The sequence below is a fragment of the Acinonyx jubatus genome, chromosome D3, assembly GCF_027475565.1.
Source record: "Acinonyx jubatus isolate Ajub_Pintada_27869175 chromosome D3, VMU_Ajub_asm_v1.0, whole genome shotgun sequence".
NCBI lineage: Eukaryota > Metazoa > Chordata > Mammalia > Carnivora > Felidae > Acinonyx > Acinonyx jubatus.
This window is the reverse complement of record NC_069392.1, coordinates 63616338-63642941: the sequence shown is the minus strand read 5'-3', so window position 1 is coordinate 63642941 and position 26604 is coordinate 63616338. Positions and strand designations below refer to the sequence as shown.

The following is a 26604-nucleotide window of genomic DNA, read 5'->3' as shown; positions in this document are numbered from 1 at the left end:
CCACTTTGGGCAATTTATCCACTTTGGGCAATTATGAAGTGTGGGCCATTTATCACCTTCAGTAGGAGACATGACTGCTAATTGGTCTCTTCATTAACCAAGGAGAACATCCACCACTACAGCAACTCACAAGCTAGTGGTAATTTGAGGCAATCTTTAAGTGGTTTCCAACTCATAATCATATTTCTTCTGAAGTCTGCTGGCCTAGAAAAATGACTCTAATTCCTCATGAATACACTGCCCTCACCTTCACTCATGATGGACTACCCAGGAGGGAAGAGGTACACATCACAGAGGAGAAACACTACACCCAAACCTGAAATAAAGATGACTAGACTTTTAAAAGCAGACTGTGGCCAGAGTGCTTGTACTATCTGGGGGTAGAGGGAGCATGAGAAATCCTTTTAGCTTCTGTAGCTCCTAGAAAAGGAGCTTCTGCTGTTTTCCTCATAAACAACTGTTCTGTTCTACAAGAGTCTTATCACTTTCCTGATGTCTGGACAGGGACAAAGGGATACTTACGCCGAAGTATCAAGCTTCTGTGGCAAGGAAGGTCTGTGTGGGTGGGAACGTTAGCAAGGAAATTCTGCCAGCAACTGACAAGGAATGAGCTCTTTCTAATAGCAACCAGTACTTTAAGTTTAGCAATCAGTGGGCAAAATCCCACTCCCAGCAGACATGCCAAGAGATGCAGCAGTAAGTTCCCGTAGGGGCAGGAGGCTTGCAACACCTTTCAGCCAGGCTCCCTCCCCTTCATGCGGGGAAATGATGAGTGGGGTCTCCTCAGGGAAGCTTATCAAATGCCCATGGACAAAATGAGGACAAGATAGCCTGGAGCTATGGCTCCCTCATTAGGTACACTTGAGGATGCACAGATGGGCAGCTTCCAATGGCTCTGCTGTAGACTTCTCACCTAGGATGTGGGACTTCTGGAGGCAGCATGCCAGATGAACTAGATATCGCTTCCATCCAGCATTGACATTCTTGGGATCTTACTGGCATTCTTAGTGAGTTTTAGAGGGTTTATGCCACTAACAAACTGCACCATCAGATTGGATGAGGGCTTAAGCATAGCATCTCTAATAGAAAGCATGCACATAGTGGGTGTGGTTGTAGTCTAGGTAGCTACTGAGGCTGTCTCTAGGCCCATGGATCCCAAGGCAATGACTCTGAGAGGAAAGGCAGTAAATACCAAGTAACCCGTGTATAAATAGTGCTGCAAAGTCACATGTGAAGAACTCCCATTTCCACCTGGTCCCTACCTCTCTGCAAACTAGTGAATACAATGTGTCAATGATGGCAGACTCCTGACGTGCAAAGCCCAGCAATGAAATAATAGGACGGCCCAGGTCTGAGGAGAAACACGGCCTTACCTGGAGACAGGGAGGAGTCGTAAGAACTTCTCTCCTTGCGGCTCATCTTGAAGGCTTGGATGTCCTTTTCCCTGTATGTCCCAAAGCCCTCATAGCTCCTCCTTTTACTCCCGCTCATGTCACTGTCCCACTTGTCATTTGAAGGGGTCATGTCACTGAACACGTCCAGGCTCTCGGGTCGGGTGCTGCCACCATCCCCACCACTGCCAGAGTACCTCTTTGTGCACGAGTCTGTAGGCTCACTGCTCAAGTCACCTTTGTCCTTGGCCTGTGTCCAATGCTGGGCATCAGAAAGTGACAGTGTAGACAGGGTGTCCACCTCAAAGTTGTTCTTAGAAGCTTTGTGGCCGGCTTCACTGTGCTGGTGCTTCTGCTTCTCCTTATGCTTATTCTTCTCACTCACTAGTGGGAGCTCCTTGTCCGCACTACTCAGCCGCTCACTCAGGATGTGGCTGGGGAAGCCTGTGGCTTTGCCTGCAAAGAGACCACTCAGGTTGTCATGGGTCCCCAGGATCCGGTCTTCCTTGTGCTTATGCTTGTGTTTGTGTTTTCTCTTGTGGAGCCGACCGCTGGACAGACCGGCACTGCCCGCCTTGGGAGGATTCAGGGATGGCTGCATGTCGCCAAGGCCCATGCCGACAGGTCCCTGCAGGTGCACTCCATGCTTTGCTTTATGCTTAGCTGTACCAGACATCTTCACGTGGGAGCTTGTGTGGAACTGAGGTGGTGGCACTGTTGGCCTCATGAATGGGGAAGCTGCTCCAAGTGTGTGCGACAGGTACAAAGGAGCTGGGTACTGACTGTAATAACCAAGGTTCATCATAGGCATTGATGTGTAAGGCATTCCATAGGGTGCATAGTAACTTCCACTGGGAATAGGGTAGCTGAACCCTTGTAAAAAAGGCACCTTTGTCATGGTGTCATTGGTTTTTGCAGGCCTACCACGCTTCTTCTTTGACTTCAAGTCTGAAGTCCTGCGAAGATAGAGCAACGGGTCATACTGGATATATGGCACCGGGTAATAGTGATCGAAATTAATCCGAAAAATGCTGGGATACGGATTCTCGTGGTAGAAGGTGTAACTCCGGTGGGAGATCCTGAACACCTGGAACTTGGTGATGAGCTCTTCCAGGTCTGCCAGAAACTGAAGGTCATCACGATTTTGCAGGCTTTTCCGTTTCCTCTTGTGCTTTGGCTTCTTGAGGCTTTCATGGGCCAGGAAGTTGTCCACCATGAGATGCTTCTGCCGGTGGCCATGCCGGTTCTTTGTGCTGGTGTCAGACGGAATGGTCTCCGGGTTGTCCAGGGAGCAGAAGTCAAAAGAGTACCTCCGTCGGGATTCTGAACTCTTCTCTGCTTGGTCAGACGTGCTGTTGTTGTCCGTCCCAATGCCGCTGTCGCTTGGGATCGTCTCCTCACTGTGCGACTCGCTCACGGGGGACAGCGTTATTTCCTTGAGTGACCCAATCTCGCAAAGGTGGGAAGGTGAGTTGGCCATCAGCCTGGGGGGAGACAGCTTCCAGGCTCCACTGTGTATTCCCTTTTGGGTTTTGGTTGGAAGAGCACTGATAGGCTGGAGATTTGGCATAGTTTTCAACTCTGAAAAATTGGTTTCAGTGCTGGCGGGGCTCAGGTTGCCATTTGACCCACCTAACTGTGTTGAAAGTGGGTGCATAGCTGCTGGTGAAGACGCCACAAGTGACTGAAAGTTGGAAGGCACGGCTGGAACATCCGGCTGGCTAGAAACAGGCCTTGGGTGCTTGATGGCTGTTTTGGGTTCCTCAGATGGGGGTGGCAGCTCTGCTCTTGGCTTCCTGCCCCTCTTCTTGCCAATGTAGATGGTTCCCCTCTTGCTGACATTAATCTGCTTGCCCAATTTGCTCTCGATGGCTGCTGCCCCAGGGCTGGTCTCTGGGGGAGCTTTAGCCTTCAGAGCAATGTTGCTGGAGCAGGACAAGATCTGGTTCAAGATATTTTTTCTCTTGAGTGTTTTCATCTTATTGATAGTTTTGATGGTCTTCTTATCCAACACCCCAAGCTTTCCAACTTTTTTGTGAAATTTCATCTCGCTCATGGGCTTGTCCTCTCCTGGCACTAGTTGGGCCAACTTAGCTAAACTGCGTCGTCTCTTTCTTTTCTTCGTGCCAGGGAACTCCCGGCTGATGGGACTGACCGGGCTGGTAGAAGTCCCCTCGTGAATCGTCTCAACCGTGAGCAAAGGCTGCTTCTTCGGCCGCCCCCGCTTCTTCTTGACTGGCGTGATCACAGTAAGACTGTCTGTGTTGGTGTACAGAGGGCTGGATGGGGTGATGGGATAGGCAGATGGCGGTTCCACCATCAGTTTATCGGAGGTGGCCATGACTGCCTCCCGAAGCATACTGGTGGGCTTTGGTTTGCTGCATGTCCACCTCCGTTTTGCAGCAAATTTGGGATGCTGGATTTCTGGCAGCTTTCTCGATGGAGAGTGGTCTGTGCACGCTGGAGGCGTCACGATCATGGGTGGCTTCCGCTGCTTAGACAGACCTCCTGGAACGACTTTCTCGGCATTTCCACTTGTTTCAAGGCCAACTGAGGGGGACTCGTTCTCTATCATTTTACTCAACTTAGGGACACGGGGATCTTTCTTATTTCCCTCAGGGTTGGAGAGTATCCTATTAACCACTTCACTGCTCATAGTGATTCCAGAAGCCAGGGCTTTCTCTGGCATGATCTTTTCCACCACTGCTTTGATGGACTGTCTCTTTTTCCTCTTATGGCTGGTTGGATCTAGACAGGGTGCCTTGATAGGGATAGTAATCCGGACATGACTTGAGTCATTTTCAGGATTACTGACAGAACTCGTGTTCTGCCTGGCTGGTGATGCCTCTTGGGCATTATCTGCAGAGTAGCCTTCCCTTTTCCCTTCTGTATTGTCAAATGCTTTCTGGGCATTCTTGACCCAGTCCAGGTCCGGGTTTGATATGGTTTGACTTATCACATCTTTTTTACTGGACTTTTTCTTGCTGCCTATAGTAGGTGGTTCTGGGGGCTCCTTTGCAACTCCGCCATCTTGATCTACCAAGGGCTGAAGCCCATTGCACTCGACAGAGCTGCTGGGTGGGGCTGGTGAGCTGTGGCTGCCTGGGGATGGGACCACGCCTCCCAAGAGCAGATCTTTGCTGCTGTTGGACAATTGACTCCATGTGCTCCCTGCACTGCTTTTCTTACCCTGGGCCTTTGCAAAGGAAGCCACGGGCTCAAGAGCAGGGATCTTGCTGGTGCTTGCAGTTTCTCTGCCAGACTCTGGACTGATGAAGCAATTCTGAGTGGCAGGTCCACTGTCAGAGTTGGTGGACCAGTCCATGTGGTTCTGGCTGCTGCTTTTTTGCTGGTGCTTTGGTTTTAAGGTGTCACTGGTGACGTCCTGTGGGAGGCCTGGGTCATAGTGGAGAGCTGAGTGTTTCTGTGGCCGCTCGTAAGCCTAAAGGTGGGGCAGGTGGAGAAGGAGAGAGAGAGAAACAAAGATGAGCATGTTGGAGATATTTAAAATTCAATGTCAAAAGGCTTTATTATTTGAAAGTTGGTAATGGCCACCTTTAATTCCAGAATGGTTTTGAAGGTTTTCTCATTTGCAGAAGTAAAAACATGTGGCACAGATTTGGAACATTAATAAGGATGCTTTGATCACCATCTTTATCCCCCTTAACAATAGGAACTTTTACCGATCTTTTGGTTGAATGCAATCTCAGCCTAGAGGACAGGCCCTGCAGGTCACTTAGCTTAGCCCGACTTGTATGCATGAAAAAGCTGAAACTTTTCTAATGGTGAGTCCTGCCTATGGTGGCAGAGCCCAGGAGAGAATGTGAACTTTCCAACTCCCCGGTCCCTTTGCCTAACTCAAGCTGCCTCTTACTTCTGTCCCAGCTTCCCCTTCAACTCATGTCCTTCCTTTGCTTCCTCCTACTGAAGTTCATTTCTGTTTGCACTTCACCTGGGAATTTAGCATCTCTGTGCTCAAACAAGTAGTTCACTGGCAACCACTGCAACAAGGAAAAACAGCACAAACTGAGGAACTAAGGGGGGAATGTGAAGACTGTGTGAAGACAAGGGAGCCAGTCAAGGACATGGAGAAGAAGAAATGGAGTAGGAAAGAAACTCAAAAGACCTTCCACCCTTCTGACTTTTAGGAGCGGTGTGGTGTTGGGAGTTAGTATGCTGAGGCATCCTGAAACCCAAGTTAGGCACTGACAGCTTTCTTGAGAAAACTCCTGGACAATCTCAAAAGGAACCTTGAGTCTCGTGGACATAAATGGGTCAAAAAAAAATGCACAGTCACTCAAGATCACTGCTCCCAACTCTGTCAGCTGTGCTTCTCCCAGCATGAATTCTACAGGAAAGTCTCCAGACTTTGGCACCTTCCTGAGGACTGACCCTTCAGTCCGGAAAGGCAGAACCTGTGCTAGAGGCCAGACATAACCAGTGCCTACAAAGTCACAGAGGGAGTAGTTAATGAATGTATTTTTGAGATATTAAAAGGTTTTTTAAGGTTGGTTTATTTTTAATAGAGAGCACAAGCTGGGAAGGGACAGAGAGAGATTGGGACAGAAGATCGGAGGCAGGCTATGTGCTGACAGCAGCGAGTCCAATGAGGGACTTGAACTCATGAACCGTGAGATCATGACCTGAGCTGAAGGTGGATGCTCAACTGGTTAAGCCACCCAGCTTGCCCAAGACATTAACCCAATTTTTTTTAATGTAGATACACTAACATTACTGCAGATAGATTTTAAGCCATGCCACCAGTGTAAAGAAGCATTCTTCAAAGTTTATCGTAAGTACTGTTTTATAAACACAAGCAGTAAACATACAGGATGCATTATCCTAAGATGTGTTAAAGAATGGAAAATACTAGTAAATTGAAGAAAGCTTTGGATAATATCTCCACTGAGAAGTAAATGATGGCTGGCTTAGTGGACTTAGGAAGTTTTAACCTGTATTATGTATCTGTCTTTATCTATGTATCTACCCATGTTTCTATCATCTATCTGTGCCTATTTGCCATTGATGTTCTAGCATTTACGCTTCATTAGAAAACACTGCTTATAGTCCCTATTAAGAATCAAAACACAGGTGTCAGAAAGCATTATGGGTAAAATTCAATGCAGTAAAGCAAGTACGGTTTTTTTCACAGTGGTTCCTGGAATCCCTAGAGTTATTTTCTGCCTCCCTGATTTTGTGAAATCCTGTTTATACTTCCAGTATTGGACTCTGTTTTTTAAGTATCATGAGACAGTCTCCCCAGGCTAAGCCTATAAGTGCCTAGGAGAAAATTAAGACAAAAATTTACTTTTTTGTATTTACTTTTTCTTCATCTTGCAATGTTTTAGGGGACATCACTAATCATCAACATCTAGACTAATCCTGCACTTGGCTTTGCTAGAAATTACTGCTGTGGACATAGCTGCTGTCCCATTTTTTAAAAAATACAGGAATCTTATTCATGGCATAAAATGTTGAATGCCACTTATCTTTTATGAATCAGGGCTCTGCTAATTTGTCATTTGTACTTCAGATTTTAGTTGGCACTGTGTGTGTACTCACAGGATGACAGGTCTACAAAAGGGCTTGGAAACAAAATTTCTCACTCTTTAGTGCAATAGTATAAGCGGTAACTCATACTAGAACACTTCTGAGAGTTAGTGCTGGCACTTCTTAAACATTACAGTGCAAAAAAAAAGAAAAATCTGAGTTCCTAGTTTGGACTCCGGCAAAGCAGGACTTACAGTCACCCGTTTCCCCTGCCCCCTCTCCCAACTTTCTTGCCACACCTCCCCACACTTTTCTAGATCTGGTCACTGAAGTCCACACTGGGACTTCATAGTGAAACTGGAATTTTTGGTCTCTGATCCCCCCCAGTTTCCCTCGATTGCTCCGTCTTTTTCTTCTTGGAACCTAGCAGAATCCTTAATTATTACTCTTCACGTTTGAATCTCAGCTCAATTGTAGGGAGGCCCCCTACCTTAGAGAAGTACTCCTGTTAGAAGTTTTCATGAAACCAGGTATGTCATCTTTGTTGTACTTTTATTTTAGTTTTAATTTTACATTTGATTTGTGCATTAATTGAATTAAAGCCCGTTTCCCTTTCTAGCCTGTACACACCATCACACGAGTACCAAGCACAGTACCTGGCAAGTAGTAGGCACTTTTACTGAACATTTATTGAACAAATGAAGGAACATACATTTTGCTATGGGGATATTTTATTTTTTATCAATAGTGAGATTAATGGCCTGTATATTACAACATATTGTCTCAAACACAGTTACCCCCTGCAGCCTAATTCCTTATGCCATTCCCTTCTGCAAACACCATTGTCTCTCATAAAGACATCGATCACAATCCCCATAATGCTTTGTGTCATTTATTTGTGTACTTTTCTGTCTCCCTCTCCTAGACTGTAAGTACTTTGAGGTCAGAGACTCATTTATCTTCTTATCCCCTATGCCTACTACAAAGCAAACCACCCAGAAAGTTCCCAATAAATGTTTGTTGAGTGAATAAGCAAAATCATGTTTGAGATGCCTATTGCCATGATAAAATATGTGGCTGCACACAGAAGATAATAAACTGCCAATCATTCATTTGATAATGCTTATAAGGAAATTGGAGCGCTCAAATGCATTAGGTGTTGAACAACAACAAAAAAATCTTTCCCAAATACTTAAGGACTAAAGGCATTTGCAAGGTAACTCCCCTCCAATGCAATTTTTATTTAGTTCTCTCTCATCTCCTGTTAATTATTTCACTTTCCAATTAACTCTGCCTTTGGGGAAGGCCATGTGACTGTCAGGAGGGTGGATTTCACTCCGGCAGTTGAAAGGTGGGGCCTGCTCACTTATACCCAGGGCAGACCAGCTGAAAGTAATGCAGTTAAGTGTGCCTGGTTCCCAGTGCCTCCATCTGGACACTGCCTGATCTCATTGTTTCTACCATTTCAGCTGCAATTTGCCCTGCTGGGAGAGCTGCACAATCAAAGGGCAGGGTGGACAAAAGGGAAGCACAACAAAGGATCAGGACTAATGGGGGGAAATGGTGCTTTAAACCCTGCACTGAGATGGGTTGCAGTGAAGGGGCAAAGAGAACTGAGGAGTGTTCTCTAAGGGGTCCAGGAGAACACGGCTTTTCTCCAGCCTTGGCTGATGGCTATATCCCATTGCATTTCACGGAATCCCATTTCTTCATCTGTCAGCCATGACATATTATATACACAATGGTAAGGCTGTCAGTTCCAATATGTCCTTCACTGTGAATTGAGTACTTACTCCATTGAGACAGAGATGGACGTGGCAAAACAGGCCCCTAGCTCAATGCTGGCTGGGGCAAGCTAGGGGCTCCCCCTCCCACCCTTCCAGCAGTCAGTCTCCCCAGGGGGGTCTTTGACTGAGGGCTTTATTGACCTACTTAGCACATGTTTCCATCTCCCCCTTAGATTCTACATTTTTCTGGGAGTAAGACCTGAATCTTTTAAAGCCTCTTTGCTACCTTTCATCCATGGCAGGGGTGTTGCCTAAAATGGTTACCAAATAAGGCAAGTCCTGATGGAATTCTACATTGGGCTGATTATTTTGTGGAAAACTTTTAGTACCAACTAAGCCCAGCATTTCTCTTGGCTGTTCCCCCGCCCCCGTGAACTGTTTGAAAACATACAGTCACTTTGAAGGTGTGGCTTACTTTTATAAGAAAAATGCTTTCCGGGCCCCTTCAGCCTAGATGCCAAATGCTCATCACTGAACCACCATTCTGAAAACTACACAGATATCTCTTCTAAAGGATGTGTTTATGGAAGCAAGTTCTTCTGCAATGTGAAGAATTATTTTGTGAAGTGGATAACTTCACAATGTATAATAGATCATATTCATTTAAATTTTGCGTAAGTTAGATTACCTTGTAAAAAGCACTTGATTTTTGTCTACTTTTAAGAACAAGCATGAGATCACTGCATAAAAACTTGAAAAATCCATAAAAATGGGAAGAAAATGAGTCACCCAGTCTTATCTATGGCTTATCTAAAGTAAGGGTTGTCACAATGAGAGAAGAGGGCTATTTGGGTCTGAGAAAAATCATATAACTCATCAAAAATCAAGCATGACTTTGTGGGAGATAAACTACTCTTTTGGGTTAGCTGTGTTTGTGCTACTTTCTGCTGACACTGATAATTTAAATTTACTGTTTGTAAGATATTTTGCTTTACAAGAGTAGGAAAATATGCCTGGGTATGAAGGAATGAGGGGAACTTTTGCTCTTAATTTGGCAATTGATGCTTCTCAAGATGAGATCCTGGGCCACTGTACCAGAATTACCTAAGGTACTGGTTGTTAATACAGATCCCTGGGCCCCACTGCAGATCTACTGATTGCAATCTTCTAGAGTGGGACCAAGGAATGTGCGTTTTAACATGCTCTCCAGATAATTCTGAAGCACAATCAAGTTTTAAAAGCACTGATCTAATGTTTCAATACTATAATTCCTCTGGGGTGGGGCTCTTCTGTGGTTGCCATGACATCTGTAGCACATTTTGGTGGTAAATGTGCAGAACAAATCACCATAGGCCTGTTAGGATATGCAATCTGGCACCAGTGAGCATTCTTGTTTTGCTCTCTGAACTCTTTATAACTTACATAGTAAGACACTCTAACATTGTACCCTGTTCAGATATTCCAAGTACACTGCAAGGTGAGGTTGGCAGAAAAGTCAATGATGTGGGTGGATGAGTATGTTGTCCTCCCAGAAAGACTTTGGAATGCAGATGTTCATGACCTCCCACCCTGGGATTTCTATTTCCCCAACTCATGCAGGCCAATACTCAGAGCCCTGGGGTATCCTGGCATTTATCTCTGAGGCTCAAAGCAAGTGCTCGAGCCTGAGCAAGAACTGAGTGTGGGAGACAAGGAATGTAACCAGAAACTGTCTGATGAAAGCTTCTCAACCCTGGCTGTACGTTAGAATCATCAGGAAGCTTCATAAAGAATACCATGCCTGGGATCTGACCTGGACCAATTAAATCTGCATTCTAGAAGTGGGGTCTGAACAGTAGTACTTTGTTCAAAGCTCTTGGTTATCCCAATGGGCAGACAAAGTTGAGAATCACTGGATTATATCAAAGACAGGGGTCTGGGTTAGGGACTAGGGAGGCTCGGATATTATCAGGATATGTTCTAGTTCAGTGGTTTTCAAATGTGTTCCATAGAGTCCTAGGATTTTGTAAAGACATTTCTGAACTATAGCCAGTGGATGGGGCAAGAGAGATGCTCCACATCATTCTTTTAACCCTCAAATAAACATAATAGCCCTGCAAAGGATTTCATTTATGAGTGTAGGGGTTGGGGAGAGATGGTTCTATCACTTAAAGAAAGACTTTGAGAATGACCCGTTAGGCTCATGAAGAGGAAAAATGTATATATCAGCTTCCATTGAACTTGACCCCAGAGGATCTCTCCTCAACCCAGTTCATTCCTGCACTTGCTAACAGTAGGTATAGAAGAATGCCACTGAGTACCTTATTTGAACCATGGTCTTATGATCCTCTGATTCCATGGGTATGATGGACTGAATGTTTATGGCCCTCCAAAATTCATGTGTTGAAATCCTAAGCCCTAATATGATGGTTTTAGGGAATGTGGTCTTTGGGAACACAGTGTGATTAGGTAATGAGGGCAGAGCTTTCATGAATGGGATTAATGCTCCACCCCAAAGAGACACCCCAAGGAACTCTCTTCTCCTTCTCCATGTGAGGCAAGAGACATATGAGAGCCATCTCTGAACCAAGAAGCAGGTTGTCACCAGACAGTGAATCTGCCAACACCTTGATCTTGGACTTCCTAGCCATCAGAACTATGATAAATAAATTTCTGTTGTTTATAAGCCACCCATCCATGGTATTTCATTATAGCAGCCTGAACAGAAACACTACTCAGCTACTAAACGAACATAAAGTTTTCAATTATGTATATAAAGTGAAAGTGTCCTCATTTCCTGTCACATGAATTGCCCTGGGAAGTCACCTTGATTTAGTTCCCATAGGAACTATTCCTGATATGCTGTTTGGGGGCTGTGAGCGATACTAACACACTCCTTTTCCTGGGGGTGATAACAGCTGGTGCAAAGACAGAGGCCCCTAACATATGTTTCCTTGAGTACAGGGCAATTCTGAATAATTTAAAATGATAATTGACTTCATTCCAGCCACAATGTTGTATAGGTATTAGACTTACCCTTTCCCTGGAAACAAATATAAAACTGAACACAATATATGAAGCAACTGTTTTCAGGCACTGGACAAGAGATAATATGGGCTGTGATTCTAGAGATAAGGAAACTCATGAAGCCTCCATATCCCTATTTTTTTTGGCTGGGAGCACTTTCTGAACATGGACCCAGAAAAGTAGAAGCCAGAAATCTGTGATCTCACTGCATGGAAGAAACAGAGATCAGAGTATGGGGCTGAGGGAACTGGAATATGAGAGACAGGGTAATTGAGAAGAGGAAGCCATGTAGAAAAGAAATCCTAGAAACCTTTATAGTGATCTTCTTATGTCTTTGGCCAATTTTTAATCTGCACTTGAGGGCAAGACTCCATGAACCAGCAGAGTGCAGCTACTAGGGGTCTATAAGCTGAACACAGAGTTCTGAGATCACTAATACCTGGCAGTGTTGGATATCTGCTTAGCCAGAGTGGGGTAACTTAAGTAAATATTCCAGATTTAGTTGATATTACAGAAATGGTACTCCTTAAGTGTAGGATTACACTAGCCCCAGAATAGAAACTATGTTAATCCCTCTCTAACAAAGTTTAAAAAGAATCCTCAGTAGAATAAAGCTAATCTGCCAGTAAATTAACTACCTATCATAACAAAGTCAAACTCTTTAAAGGAAAACAACAAAACCCAGAATCTACACAATATAATATCTACAATATCCAGGACAATAAAAGATGTATCAGACAAGCGACAAAATAGGCAAATATGACCCAAAACCAAGAGAGTAGATACAGATCCAAGGCCCCCAAAACAACCATTATGAAAATGTTCAAGTGTTGAAAGGAAAAGATGAACATAATCGATGACTATATGGGGAATCTCAGCAGAGAGACAACTCTACCAAAATAACCAAATAAAAATTCTAAATTGGAAAAATATAATATCTGAAATGAAAAATTCAAAGGATGTATTTAACAGCTTATAGGACAATGCAGAAGAGAAGTTCAGTGAACATGAGGGGGAGACAGTAGAAATGATCCAAATTGAAAGAAGGGAGAAAGATGTAAACAAAAAACAAACAAAAATAAACAAACAAAAAACCAAGGCTTCAGTGCCCCGTGGAAAAGTATCAATAAGTCTAACATATATAGTTAGCTTCCCAGAAGTAGAGGAGAATAGTACATATGGATTCACATAGCTAAGATGCTCAATAGACAGAATAAACACACACATAAACCACATATAGGCACATTGTAAACACACTGATGGAAACCAAAGGTAAAAGTTGTTTTTTTAAAAAATGTTTATTTGTTTTTGAGAGAGAGAGAGTGTATGCTCACACATGAACAGGGGAGAGGCAGAGAGAAAAGAAGACAGAGAAGCTCAAGCAGACTTCATGATGTCAGTGCAGAGCCTGACATGGGGCTTGAACTCACAGGCTGTGAGTTTGTGACCTAAGCTGAAATCAAGAGTCGGACACTTAACCAACTGAGCCACCCAGGCACCCCCCAAAGATAAAAGTTTTAGAAGCAGCCAGAGAATTAGACACATCATCATAGGGAAACAATGACAAAAATAACATCTGACTTCTCATCAGTAAAAATCAATCCAGAAGATAATGAAATAACATCTTCATGTTAATAAAATAAAAACAGAACAGTCAACTTAAATTTCTATAACCAGTGAAAATATCCTTCAAAAATGAAGATAAAATATTTTTAGATAAATAAAAACTAAAGGAATCAATTGCTGACAGACCAAAATTATAAGAAATGTAAAAGGAAGTTCTCTAGGGTAAAGGGAAATAATACCAAATGTAAACCCAGATCTACATGAACAAATGAAGACTATGGAAATGGAAAATATGTGGGCACACATACAATTTAAAAGGCAAATGATTGCTTAAAGCATAAATAATAACAATAAATCATAGAATTTATGACTTTTATAGAAATAAAATGTAAAACAATAAAACAAGAAACAAGAGAGTTGTATATGGAAGTATACTTGACCCTCAAAAAACATGGGTTTGAACTACATGGGTTTACTTACATGCAAATTTGTTTCAATAAATACGATACACTACTGTAAATGTATTTTCTTTGCTTTATGATTTTCTCAATAACGCTTTCTTTTTTCTAGCTTACTTTATTGTGATTATACAGTAAACATACAAAATATGTGTTAATAAACTGTTTATGTTATCAGTAAGGCTTCCAATTAATGGTGAGCTATCAGTAGAGTTAAGTTTGGGGAGAGTCACAAGTTATACACAGATTTTCGACCATACAGGGCTCAATGCTCCTAACCCCTTTGTTGTTCAAGGTCCACTGTATATGTTTTTAAAGTTCTTATATTTGAAGGGATGTAATAATAGTTCACAGTAGCTTGGTACTTGGTGCACATTGTAATCTCTAGAGCAACCTCTAAAAATAAAACAAAGTCATGTATCTAAAGCGACAATAGAAGGAAACTTATGGAATACTAAAGAAAGCTTAATTAGTCCAAAAGAGGGCAGAAAAGGAGGAAAAAGAATGAAAAGAGGACAAAGAGAAAACATAACATTGTAGATAAACTGAACACTACTGGTAATTACATTGACTTGAAATGTATTAACAACTCCAAAACAACAACAACAACACACAGGATAGATCGTCAGACTGAACAAAAATGTAAGACCCAATTGTAGGCTGTTTACAAGAAATACTTTTAAATGTAAGAATGCAGACAGCTTAAAAGTAAAAGGATGGAAAGAGATAAAATACAAAAAACATTAAGAATACTGGAGACAATTAATGCAATGCAAAATAGACACCAGGACAAAAGGTATTCTGATAATTAGGGGCATTTCAAAATGATAAAAAAAAAGTCAATTCATCAAGAAAGGATAATACTACTAAATTTGCTTGCAACTCAAAAACTTCAAATACTTGAGACAAAAACTAAGAGAATTAAAGAAAGAGACAATTCCACAATAAAAGAATTTTAAGGGGAACCTGGGTGGCTCAGTCGGTTCAGCATCTGGCACAGAGCCTGCTTGGGATTCTCTCTCCCTCTCTCTCTGCCGTTCCCCCACTCATGTTCACTCCCTTTCAAAATAAATAAAATTAAAAAAATAAAAGAATGTTGACACTTTTCCTGCTGGAACAAACTGACCAAAGAAATTGGAAAAAAACTGTATGGAAGACTGGATCAACATTCAGTCAACTGAACATTACCTACCAGCAAAACACATTTGCCCAAATATTCTGGGCCAAAAGAAGTAGCAATGATCAGTGAGCACCTGCTGATGTCCTGAAAAATCATTTGTCATCAGGGAAATGCCAATTTAAACAACAAGATGCTACTATGTACTTAATAGGATGGCTAATATTAAAAAGATTGACAAGTGTTAACAAAGATATGGAGCAACTAAAACTCTCATCCATTGCTGGAGCAGGTGTAAAATGGTACAACCACATTGGAATTTGATTTGGCCACACCTTTTAAAGCTAAATATACTCTGTGACTCAGCAATTCCACTCCTACAGATTTACCCAAGAGAGAAGAAATTATTCATCCACAATCAGACTTTCATAGAACCTTCATAGCAACTTAATTCTGAGTAGAAAGCACTTGGAAACAGCCCAGGTGTTGATCAACAGGGGGATATAAAATTCATCAATAAAAATAAAAGTGTAGATATAGTCAACAACATACATAAATCACACACACACAACAATGCTGAGCTAAAGAAGCCAGACTCTCAAAAAGTATATACTGTACAAATCCATTTATATAAAGTTCTAGAATAGGTGGTGGGGTTGTAAAGGGTCAGGAGGGAGGTTTCTGGGGATAATGGACATACTTTAAATCACGAGAGGATTTCAAATTACATTTGTCAAAATACATTGCCAAACTGCTTAAATGTATGCTTCAGATCTGTACATTTCAGTATATGTAAATTTTACCTCAATTACATGAGAGAGAGAGAGACTATGTCAAACAATGATTAAGAACTCCTTATATCCGACACTCACGTACATGCACCCATACACCCCAAAGCCACTCTGCAGAACATAGGGACTTTTTTCTCCAATGAACACCTGAGGCAGCCATTTACTCACTGTTTCCCCTTCCCAGAGTCTTCCCTCTCCCCTTTGCACAAGGACAGCTGATGGAGTTGATCCCTAAACAATGGAGCCTGAATCAAGGAGGCAGGTGCTTGTGGCTTCTGCAGGCCCCATTCTTGGCAACATCCCTGCCCTGGGCCAAAAGGTAGAAAGGTGAAGACTGCCTCCCTCCCAGCCACAAATCCACCTTGTTTGAGGTAAGGAAGGAAGCCTGACAAAAACCTGCTCACAAATCAAAGTTAGCGCTGCCCCGCCTCCTCTGTAAATCATACGAGATCCATCTGGGTAATGACTCCTCCAGTGTAATTCCCTATTAAGAGGCTTTATCTGGAGAGATAAGCAGCTGGTTTCCGTGTCACTAATTGCTGTCTGCTGTGATTTTAAAACATCTGCACCATTGTGCTCTTCATTTTCATATTCTAATCACCCTGAAACTTGAAAAAGGTACATCATTGATTGTTTCTATGGGTTAATTAGTACACAGTCTCCTTGTAGAGACAATTTAGAGGCAGCCAGAACCTCAATCAGGAAGTTTGTTTTAAAAATTAATAACATCGGCTGTGGCTGGAGGGACTGTCACGTTCAGGGACTAATCTGGACTCTCCTGGTGGGGGAGCCACCTTTTGTTATGCTCCACAGAGAAGGGAAGCAGACAGTGAAGGGAGTGGGGAGTGGGCGAGTGTAGAGTGGTGGTAGGCAGGACCCAGGGACCCAGGATAGGACTTGGTCCCAAGGGGACCGGACCGTTGGTCTCTGCTGCTTCCCTCCCTTCCAACTAGCCTGAGTCCCTTTCCCAGTCAGTAAAAATCAGGACTTTAATGAGGACTGACCAAAATATCTGGAGGTGAGAGCAATTTATCAAAGCAATAAGAGTACGGACATTACTTTAGATTTTAGAGTCTGTTCATTGTTCCCTCTACCTCCCCATCTCAACTATGGGAGGGAGATTAAGGGACAGGGCAGTCAGAGATGAAAAGAACCAGAGCAAACAGGTGAGTGACATTGGAATTCAGAACTTCTCAAATTTAAATTGAACAGGATTCACCTGGGTATCCTGTGCAAATGCAGATTCTGATTCAGGAGGTCTGGGGTGGACTGAGATTCTGCATTTCTACCAAGCTACAAGGTGATGCCCAAGGCCAACCATTTGAGATGTGGTCTAGTAGACCCTCTATTCCCAGGCCCTTGACCAGAATCACTATTCCTGAGATCCAAAGGACAGCTAAGAGGTGGCAGTGTAGTGAAGGAGCTTGGGCTCTATGCTGGACTCTTTTTCACAGCCCCACAATTAACAGGGCAAGTCAACGGCCTATTGTATCTTGTCTTCCTCATCTAGCAACTAACAGCAGTGCCTTTTTCCCTCTTAAAAACATACTCAATTTTTTAAATCTATAAGAAACAACAACAACAACAACAACAACAACCAACAGTGCAACTATTTCTACCCCCACTGCTTTTTGAAAGCGCAAGTCAGGGATGGGTAGAGAGAAGGACCGAGAGAGAATCCTAAGCAGGCTCCACACTGTCAGGGCATAGCCGGACATGGGGCTCAAACCCATGATCTGTGATATCATGACCTGAGTCGAAGTCAGACACTTAACCAACTGAGCCACCCAGGCACCTCACTTCTTGCAATCCTGCAACTAATGTGTTCTCTGTATCTAGGAGATTGTTTTGTTTTGTTTTCCTTTAAGATCCCATATATAGGATATCCTACGGTATTTGTCTGTCTGATTTACTCACTTAGCATAATGTCCTCCAGGTCCATCCATGTTATTGTAAATGGCAAGATTTCATTCCTTTTTGTGGCTAAATAATATTGCACTACAGGGGCGCGTGGGTGGCTCGGTCGGTTAAGCATCCGACTTTGGCTCAGGTCATGATCTCACGGTCCGTGAGTTCGAGCCCCGCGTCAGGCTCTGTGCTGACAGCTCAGAGCCTGGAGCCTGTTTCAGATTCTGTGTCTCCCTCTCTCTGACCCTCCCCCGTTCATGCTCTGTCTCTCTGTCTCAAAAATAAATAAACGTTAAAAAAATTTAAAAAAATAATATTGCACTACATATATATACATAAATGTATACATATACCACATCTTCTTTATCCATTTATCCATCAATGGACACTTATATTGCTTCCATATCTTGGCTTTTGCAAATAATGCCACAATGAGCATGGGAGTACATACATCTTTTCTAATTAGGGTTTTTGTTTTCTTTGCATAAATATCCAGAGGTAAAATTGCTGGATCGTATGGTCATTCTATTTTTTGATTTTTCAGAGTTAACTTCCATACTGCTTTCCATGGTGGCTGCCCCAATGTACATTCCCACCAATGGTACGTAAGGAAGGGTTCCCTTTTCTCCACATCATAGGTATGAGATGATAACTCGCTGTGGTTTTGATTTGCCCTCCCCTGATGATTACTGATGTTGAGGATCTTTCATGCACCTGTTGGCCATCTGTATGTGTTCTTTGGAGAAAATGTCTATTCAGATATTTTGTTCATTTTAAAATTGGATTATGTTTTTTTTCTGCTTTTTGTTTTTTGTTTTTGCTATGGAATTGTGTGTGTGTGTGTGTGTGTGTGTGTGTGTGTGTGTGTGTATTTAAAATTTTTTAAGTTTATTCATTTTGAGAGAGACAGAACAAGTGAGGGAGGGGCAGAGAGACGGGGAGAGATAGAATCCCAAGCAGGCTCCACACTGCCAACACGGAGCCCAGTGTGGGGCTTGAACACATGAACCATGAGATCATGACCTGAGCCAAAACCAAGAGTCAGGAACTTAACTCATCCAGGTGCCCCTATATATTTTTTATATATTTTGTTCTTTATATATTTTGGATATTAGCCCCTTATCAGATACATGATTTGCAAATATTTTTCTCCCATTTGGTAGGTTGTCTTTTCATTTTGTTGGTTTCTTTTGCTGTGAAGGTACTTTTTAGTTTGATGTAGTCCCACTTGTTTATTTTTGCTCTTGTTGCTTCTGGTGTCAGATTGAAAAAATCATCATCAAGACCTATGTCAAGAAGCTTTACTACTTATTTTCTTCTAGGAGTTTAGTGGTTTCAGGTCTTACGCTCAAGTCTGCAATCTGTTTTGAGTTAGTTTTGTGTACGGTGTAAATCTCATTCTTTTGCATGTGGCTGTACAGTTTTCTCAGCACCATTTATTGTCCTTTTCCCATCGTATGTTCCTGGTTCCTTTGTTGTAAATTAGTTGACCATATATACATGTGTTTATTTCTGGGCTGTATTCTGTTCCATTGATCTATGTGTCTGTTTTTAGTCAATGCCATACGTTTTGATTACTATGATTTTGTAGTATAGTTTGAAATCAGGGATTGTGAGGCCTCCAGCTTTGTTCTTCTTTTTCAAGATTGCTTTGGCTATTTGGGATCTTTTGTAGTCTCATACAAATTTTAGGATTGTTTGTTAGCAGTGCCTATCTCAAAGGGGGGGGGGGTGGAAGGATTAAAAGTTGGTGTCAAATATTTAATCTAGTGCCTGGCCAACAGGGGGTATTATATAAATGTGGCTATCATAATTATGTGTTTTTCAGTAAACTGCTTTTCTGAAAAGCAACATCTGGCAGAAATGGAGATTGTGGTGAAGACATTAACCAAGGAGAGCTCATTTAAATTGAGATGGTGCCTTCTTGCAATCACCCATTATAGAGACCCTCTTGGCTAAGTCTATTGCCACTCCTACTCAAACTAAGCCAATGTTCAGAATTCAAGGTCTTTCTTCATGGCCTCCCTGGGAGCTACTCGACAATATGCAGTTATGGGGAGCTCACTTCTGCACAAAATACATTATTCTCTTAGGCAGTGCTTTCCTATTCTGAGCTGAAGTCTTAGATAGTTCTGGCAAGTCAAGGAGACAAGCATTGCTTCATGCATTGGCCTAGATCTGAAGACCAGGTCCCTGCAACTGAGAGTAAATGTGCCCCTGGAAGGGAGCTCTTGGCGGCCCACTCCCACAACTCCCAGACTTTAAGGGGCTTCCTCTGTGGGTCTGGAAATGTGTTACTAGTACAGGGAAAAATGACAAAAACTGGGATTTCAATTATGTGGCCCACAAAAAACCAGCCTCTCACCAGAGAAATGTAAGTTGACTTAGAAAATTTAGAGAAATGGAGAAAACAGTATGGAGCTACAGGGCAGCCCCTTCAAAGGCAGTCATGGAACATCCCCAAAGGCAAGGGAATTAAAAGCAAAAATGAACTGGGACCTTACGGAGATAAAAAGCTTCTGCACAGCAAAGGAAACAACCAACAAAACTAAAAGGCAACCAACGGAATGGGAAAAGATATTTGCAAATGACATATCGGACAAAGGGCTAGTATCCAAAATCTATAAAGAGCTCACCAAACTCCACACCCGAAAAACAAATATCCCAGTGAAGAAATGGGCAGAAAACATGAATAGACACTTCTCTAAACAAGACATCCGGATGGCCAACAGGCACATTAAAAGATGCTCAATGTCGCTCCTCATCAGGGAAATACAAATCAAAACCACACTCAGATATCACCTCACGCCAGTCAGAGTGGCCAAAATGAACAAATCAGGAGACTATAGATGCTGGAGAGGATGTGGAGAAACGGGAACCCTCTTGCACTGTTGGTGGGAATGCAAATTGGGGCAGCCACTCTGGAAAACAGTGTGGAGGTTCCTGAAAAAATTAAAAATAGACGTATCCTATGACCCAGCAGTAGCACTGCCAGGAATTTACCCAAGGGATTATGGGAGTGCTGATGCACAGGGGCACTTGTACCCCAATGTTTATAGCGGCACTTTCAACAATAGCCAAATTATGGAAAGAGCCTAAATGTCCACCAACTGATGAATGGATAAAGAAATTGTGGTTTATATACACAATGGAGTACTATGTGGCAATGAGAAAGAATGAAATATGGCCCTTTGTAGCAACATGGATGGAACGGGAGAGTGTTATGCTAAGTGAAATAAGCCATACAGAGAAAGACAGATACCATATGTTTTCACTCTTAGGTGGATCCTGAGAAACTTAACAGAAACCCATGGGGGAGGGGAAGGAAAAAAAAGGAGGTTAGAGTGGGAGAGAGCCAAAGCATAAGAGACTCTTAAAAACTGAGAACAAACTGAGGGTTGATGGGGGGTGGGAGGGAGGGGAGGGTGGGTGATGGGTATTGAGGAGGGCACCTTTTGGGATGAGCACTGAGTGTTATATGGAAACCAATTTGACAATAAACTTCACATATTGAAAAAAAACCAAAAAAACAAAAAACAAAAAAACAAAAAAAACAAAAGGCAGTCATGGAGCAGGCCTGGCAGGACTAATGGGAGAGTATCAAGGTGGCTACATCCTTCCAGAGGGTCCCAGAAGCCTTCTGACTGTGTCATTCAGATGCTGGGGATCTGCTGAGCTAGAATCCTGCTACCAGCTCCAAGATCTGCCTTGGTCCAGCAGCAGGCTCTGCCCTCCCTGCCCCTGCCTCTCTACACCACCAGCTGGGTTCTGGGAGCCCTGGACTGGGCACCCCGTGCAGAAATCAGGGCTCAGTGCTGGCCTTGGACACATTCTGCAGTGAAGGCACTGAGCAACAATTACAGATGGCCCTAAAGAAGAAGTTATGCAGCAACAGTGAGGTTTTAAAAATTTGTTAGCTATCCTCCCTTGCGGCTTTGCTCTTCATTCCACTCCTTCAAAGGAGGAGGGAGAAGAGTATGTTTTTGCCTCTTCCTTGAAGATTGGTAGCATGTGATTAAGTGGCAGAATTAGCAGGGTGAAGTATTAAGGTCTAAATGCCATATGTATAAGAGAGTAACAACATTTTAAGTGCAATCCAGAGGCAAAGCCAGAATGGCAAAGGAAGAAAGTGCAAGAAAATTAAATGCAAAAGGGAATTAGGTAGTTAACCTGCCCCTCACTCCCTCAAAAGGCATTTCCCAAAGCCCGGTGGATAAGATTCACCAGTGGCCTATGTTAAATACACAGCTTGCCAAGCCTCTCTCTTGCAAGTTCAGAGTCATGGTTCTGGGCTGGGACCCAGAGATCCTTACTTCAGCCCAGGCTGGTAAACACGGTGACCTAAGGGTTTCTACAAGGAAGGGGAGTTTAGAATTGCTCATTCTGTTCCAGGGTGGGGAGCAGCAGAGAGACTGATGTGAGGTTGTTAATGCCAGCAAGAGCAAGACAGGGCTCAAAGATGAAGCCCAAAGATGATATCTAGTTTTGCTTCTTGGGTGAGGGGGAGGGGAGGGGAGAAGAGGGGAGGATGGGGGAGTGTGGAGAAAAGGAGAAAAAGAAGTATTTTTTTTCCTCTTTACCTCATGTTTCCTTTTTTCCTTTTCATAAATGCTTTTTACTGCAAAACTGGTGCTTTTTGCCATTAGAGCTAAAATAACTGTTGATTATAAATTGAGTCTAAAATGTCATGAAGATGCTGAATTTGCCTGAAAATTCAGCTTTTAAAGATTCCCATTCACACTGCAAACTGCGGGCATTCCGCACATCATTCATCTAGCATGAGTCTGGAAAGATGACAAGGCCTTTCAAAGGCCAGCTAGGGAGAGCGAGGATGGGGGAGCTGGCCTCATGGGTAGGGGCTGACTTGGATTCACTCTTTCCCCTGTCATGCTGCAGGAACAAGCTCATATCCTGGGTGGACAAGTATGGACACAATGATGGTCGTGGTGTGAAAGTCACATGGGTCCCCATGTCAACGCATGTTGACTGCCCTTGGAATGTCCTATTCAAACTGTGCTCTTGAACTTTCTCTAGGAGGCTTCTTGCTGAGGGTAACATGGCATCTATCACTTGTGGATTGTCTTCTATCTATTTTCTGAGAGGCAGTGGAACAGAACTGTCTAGCACTTAGAACAGAATCTTGAGCTAAGACAACTGGGTTTGAATCTCAGCTGAGTACAAGTCTTACTAGCTGTGTATCCTTGGGCAAATGGATTAACCTCTGTGCCCCAGTTTCTTACCTATAAAATGGGGATAATAATATACTTAATACATAAAGTCAAAAGGTAAATTGATTATATCAATCTATGTAGAGCGCATCAAACAGTGCCTGGATCATGGTCAGGGCTATCTCAGTGTTTACTATGCAGTGGAGGATCCTGAGGGCACACTCAGGCTCAGGAATCAGAAGGATCTAAGTTCAAGTGCCAGCCTCACCTCCTACTACCTCTGTGACCTGAGACAAAGGGCTAAAATGGGGGAAAATGGGGGAAGTGACACAGCATACCTAATAACATTGTTTTAAGAATTAAACAAGATGTTGGTAAACATGTTATCACAGAACACATTGTAAGTATTCAACAAATGCCAGTTATTACTAACATTATGATGTCATTATTAATTATTGCTGTTACCACCTATCAGAAACATGGTTCTCTGGTAAGAGGGGTCAGGGGTCACTGCACCCTTTACCCCTCATTATCCCCATGGCCTTTTTGATAAGAGTTTTAGCTAAAATTCCTGGGGTGTGGTGCCAGGTCCGGGAGGAGATCTCTGATAACCACAGTGACACTAACTAATTTGAAGGAGAATCCAGTCCAAGCAAACTCACTGGTCATGATTCTGTGGGGTTATCCTGGGCCAAATGGTTTGGTTTGGCCCTGATCTCTCTAGTTGTACCTGATGCTTTCATGGAATAAAAATATCTCAGAGTGTTAGTCAATTGTCTAGACATTGTAAATTGGACACACATTCGCCCACTTGTCTTTGACTGTCATGATTAACTTAATAGGGGTTTTAAGCTCTTTCTACACCAAGAGAGAGAAAGCTAGACATTGTATGGAGTCCTCATCAGGGTACTCTGGGGTGGGGGTGCCGTCATGCTATAAAGTTATGGGGCAAGATGTACCACATATCACCTATGGGTACTGGTGCCTGTCTGTGAGCAGTTGGCATCATTGAATGGTGACAGGGAAGTTTGGACATGGGCTGAAAATCTACATTTGCCTCTAATAGGTAATGGTCAAATGCATCTGACTCAATTCATCCTAGAATTATTCATTAAGCAAGCATATATTTGGTCTCACTATAGATGAGAATATGGTGCTCTCACAAAGTTATAGAATCTTAGAGTAGGAGGGATGTTGGAGACCCTCTTGTCCTTTTGCAGATGAAGATACTGAGTCTTCAAAGACAAATGGATTATTTAATTTCACATAGATAATCAGGGCCAGGGTTGTTCCACAGTTTCTGGACTTTTTCTATTTCCCTTATGAGAACCTCTTCCACAGGGAGACGAGGTGCAAGGCACTGTAATGAAACCCTTTGGTCTAACATTATGCTCTGGGTCTCCTGCAAGCCCATGCACTTTGCTGACCCTTTTTGCACCTGCTGGACCTTCTCCCAAAGTTCTGGATTCTTGAACCTGTCTCCAAGGTGATGCCCAGCTGGAGCTTCTGCCCCAGCCTGGTTGCTGCACTATCTCTTTCAGACTTTGTGCCTGCCTTTTTGTCAGCTCCTTGTCAACCCTGGTTAGAGAGCTTGGCCTTGATCATTTCACTTGCTTCTTAAGTGGGGACTCCTGTCTCACCAATAACTGTTCTAACAGCAACACCCCAAGGACTTCCTTCCTTGGCCCATTGGCTTCACCATGCCTCAGGCCAGGTAATTCCAGGCTGGTTTTCAGTAATTCCTTGCATCCAAGAAGAGATGGGGGCTGAGGGAGCCAGGGCTGCCCCTTAGAGACCATGCTGCTATTCAGTGAGGCCACTGAATCTCAGAGAGGGCAAGCACCTTGCCCCAGTGCTTCCTGATGATGTGGCATTAACTATCAGATAAAAATCTTATGGTGAAAAGCTTTCTTCTATGGCCTCACGGGTGTTTAGGCATGTTAGGTCATTTTCTCCCTGCCTTTGCTGATTTGCATCAAGACACAAGGCTTTTAAAGTGCAAGGCACATCCCACTGGCATCTGCAGGTCAACAGAAATTCACCTTCTATAACATCTACATTCACACTAATGTCTTAGCCCTACCTAGCCCTCATTTCACTACCCTGACAAATCTCCACCTACCAGGTAAGGATTTTATTTCCCTTTTATTTAACCAATCTGGGTTTTGGTTTTTGTTCAACTCTTAACTAGTGGTGTGACCTTGGGCAAGTAACTTAACCCTTTGAGCATCAATCTTTCTTTTTCTAATAGAGAAACGATCACCCCCGGCCTGCTTGTCTCTCCAGGATGCCCTGAGGATCTAATGAAAGTGAAAACATTTTGGAAATCATAAAGCACTATATAAATGCAAGTTACTTCCATTGCGTGGGTGAGAACTCTTCTAATGATTTTGGAAAGTCAAGAACGCTGAATGTAATCCCTGTAATATCAGCCTGAGATGCAGGGATAAGTTAGGATAAGTTTCAGTATCTTTAAAAATCATATTCTTCCTATACACTTACTAAGGACTCCTAAAACCTCACCATCCCTGTCTTAGCTAAAAGGGAAGGAGGGGAGATGAAAGGAGGGAAACAGAAAACAAAAACAACAGCCCTCCCCACTCTGGCAATAAACTTCCAGCTCCAAAGCAGGTTTTATTTAGTGTGCTATAAAAACAGTCGTTTCTCCCATCATAAAAGGATCCTGACTACCCAGCCTCATTTCTTTGCAGTGAGTGTACAACTTGAGTGGGTCCCAGTTCTGGAGCAGGCTATAGCTTGCCCTCTTCTCCTCACCCCTACTCTCCTCCCTCACAGCTCTGCATAGATTGGGAAATGAAAAGCATTTTTAAATATTTTATTATGTGTGAATTTACAGGGGTGGGGGAGGTATACATTCTGGAGATGGAACTAAGATTTAATTGTCCCTCTCTTTTATGGTTGCTGCCTCATGGGTATGTACCAGACAGCTTGGGCACTGTGGTTTTGAAAATAAAAAAATCCAGGCAAGATTGTAGCAACTTTCTCAGCCATTAAATGGGCCCTGGAAAGTTTAGGTCATTCTGGTGAAATTAAAAAAAAAAAGAAAGAAAAGAAAAAGAAAACCTCACACAGTCTCAAGAAGGAAAAGGAGCTAAGCTGCGCCCACCTTTCCTTGAAGTTCTGTTGCTCTCTTCTCTCATGGTTCTTGAGAGCATACTGTGCTCTTCTGAGCCACCTGGGAAAACATTTGATGCCATACATGAGGTGATTTACTAAATGGGTGCTAGATGAATCGACTCTCCTCAAGTGGCAGGAGCAATGTATTTTGGGAGTCTGTTTCTCACCAAATGAGCAGAGGAGTTGGCACTGAGACATCCCTGGGATGTGGTGTGTTTGCAGGTTTCTTCTGAATGACCCATGTCCTACTCAGCTGGTGAAGCTGGCTGCTCGCATGCAAGGGAAGTCCGAGCATAGTGGGCATAAAGCATTAGGGTGAGTGTCGGGAACCCTGATTTCCAGTGCATGCACTGCCCTTCTGGGCGTCAGCCTCTACATCCAAACAACAAAATGGATAGTGTGATATAAGATGTTTGAGGTTCATCTGGGCTCTACCATTGTAAACTCTAAAATGAAATTATTCTTTAATGTTTATTTATTTTTGAGAGAGAGAAAGAGAATGCACATGAGCAGGGGAGGTACAGAGAGAGGGGGTCAGAGGATCCGAAGCAGTCTTTGCACTGACAGCAGAGAGCCCAATATGGGTTTGAACTCATGATCTGAGATCATGACCTGAGCTGAAGTCGGATGCTTAACCAACTGAGCCATCCACGTGCCCCTAAAATGCAGTTAGTCTTAATTTAGGATTAAATCCTAAAGATTCTTGAAAGCCCTAAAAACAGCTGACGTGATTTTTCTCTCTCTAGCCTTTTCTTATAGGGTTTGTCTGAGCTGATTCTACAAAAACACCCTAGGCTGTGGATGACATTTGACTCCCTGATCCCAAAACCTGTTTATCAGTGGG

At 43.0% G+C, this 26604-nt stretch overlaps 1 protein-coding gene across 5 annotated transcripts in view; it reads right to left on the bottom strand.

The window, feature by feature from the left end:
- The window catches only part of SETBP1 (SET binding protein 1), a 374943-nt gene that overhangs the window by 107649 nt on the left and 240690 nt on the right, over positions 1–26604 (bottom strand). For all 5 annotated transcript variants that reach the window (XM_053205508.1, XM_053205512.1, XM_053205510.1 and 2 more), the window contains exon 4: positions 1374–4833. In XM_053205508.1, coding sequence (XP_053061483.1) covers positions 1374–4833 — 3460 coding nt within the window. The remainder of the gene's footprint in view (positions 1–1373; positions 4834–26604) is intronic.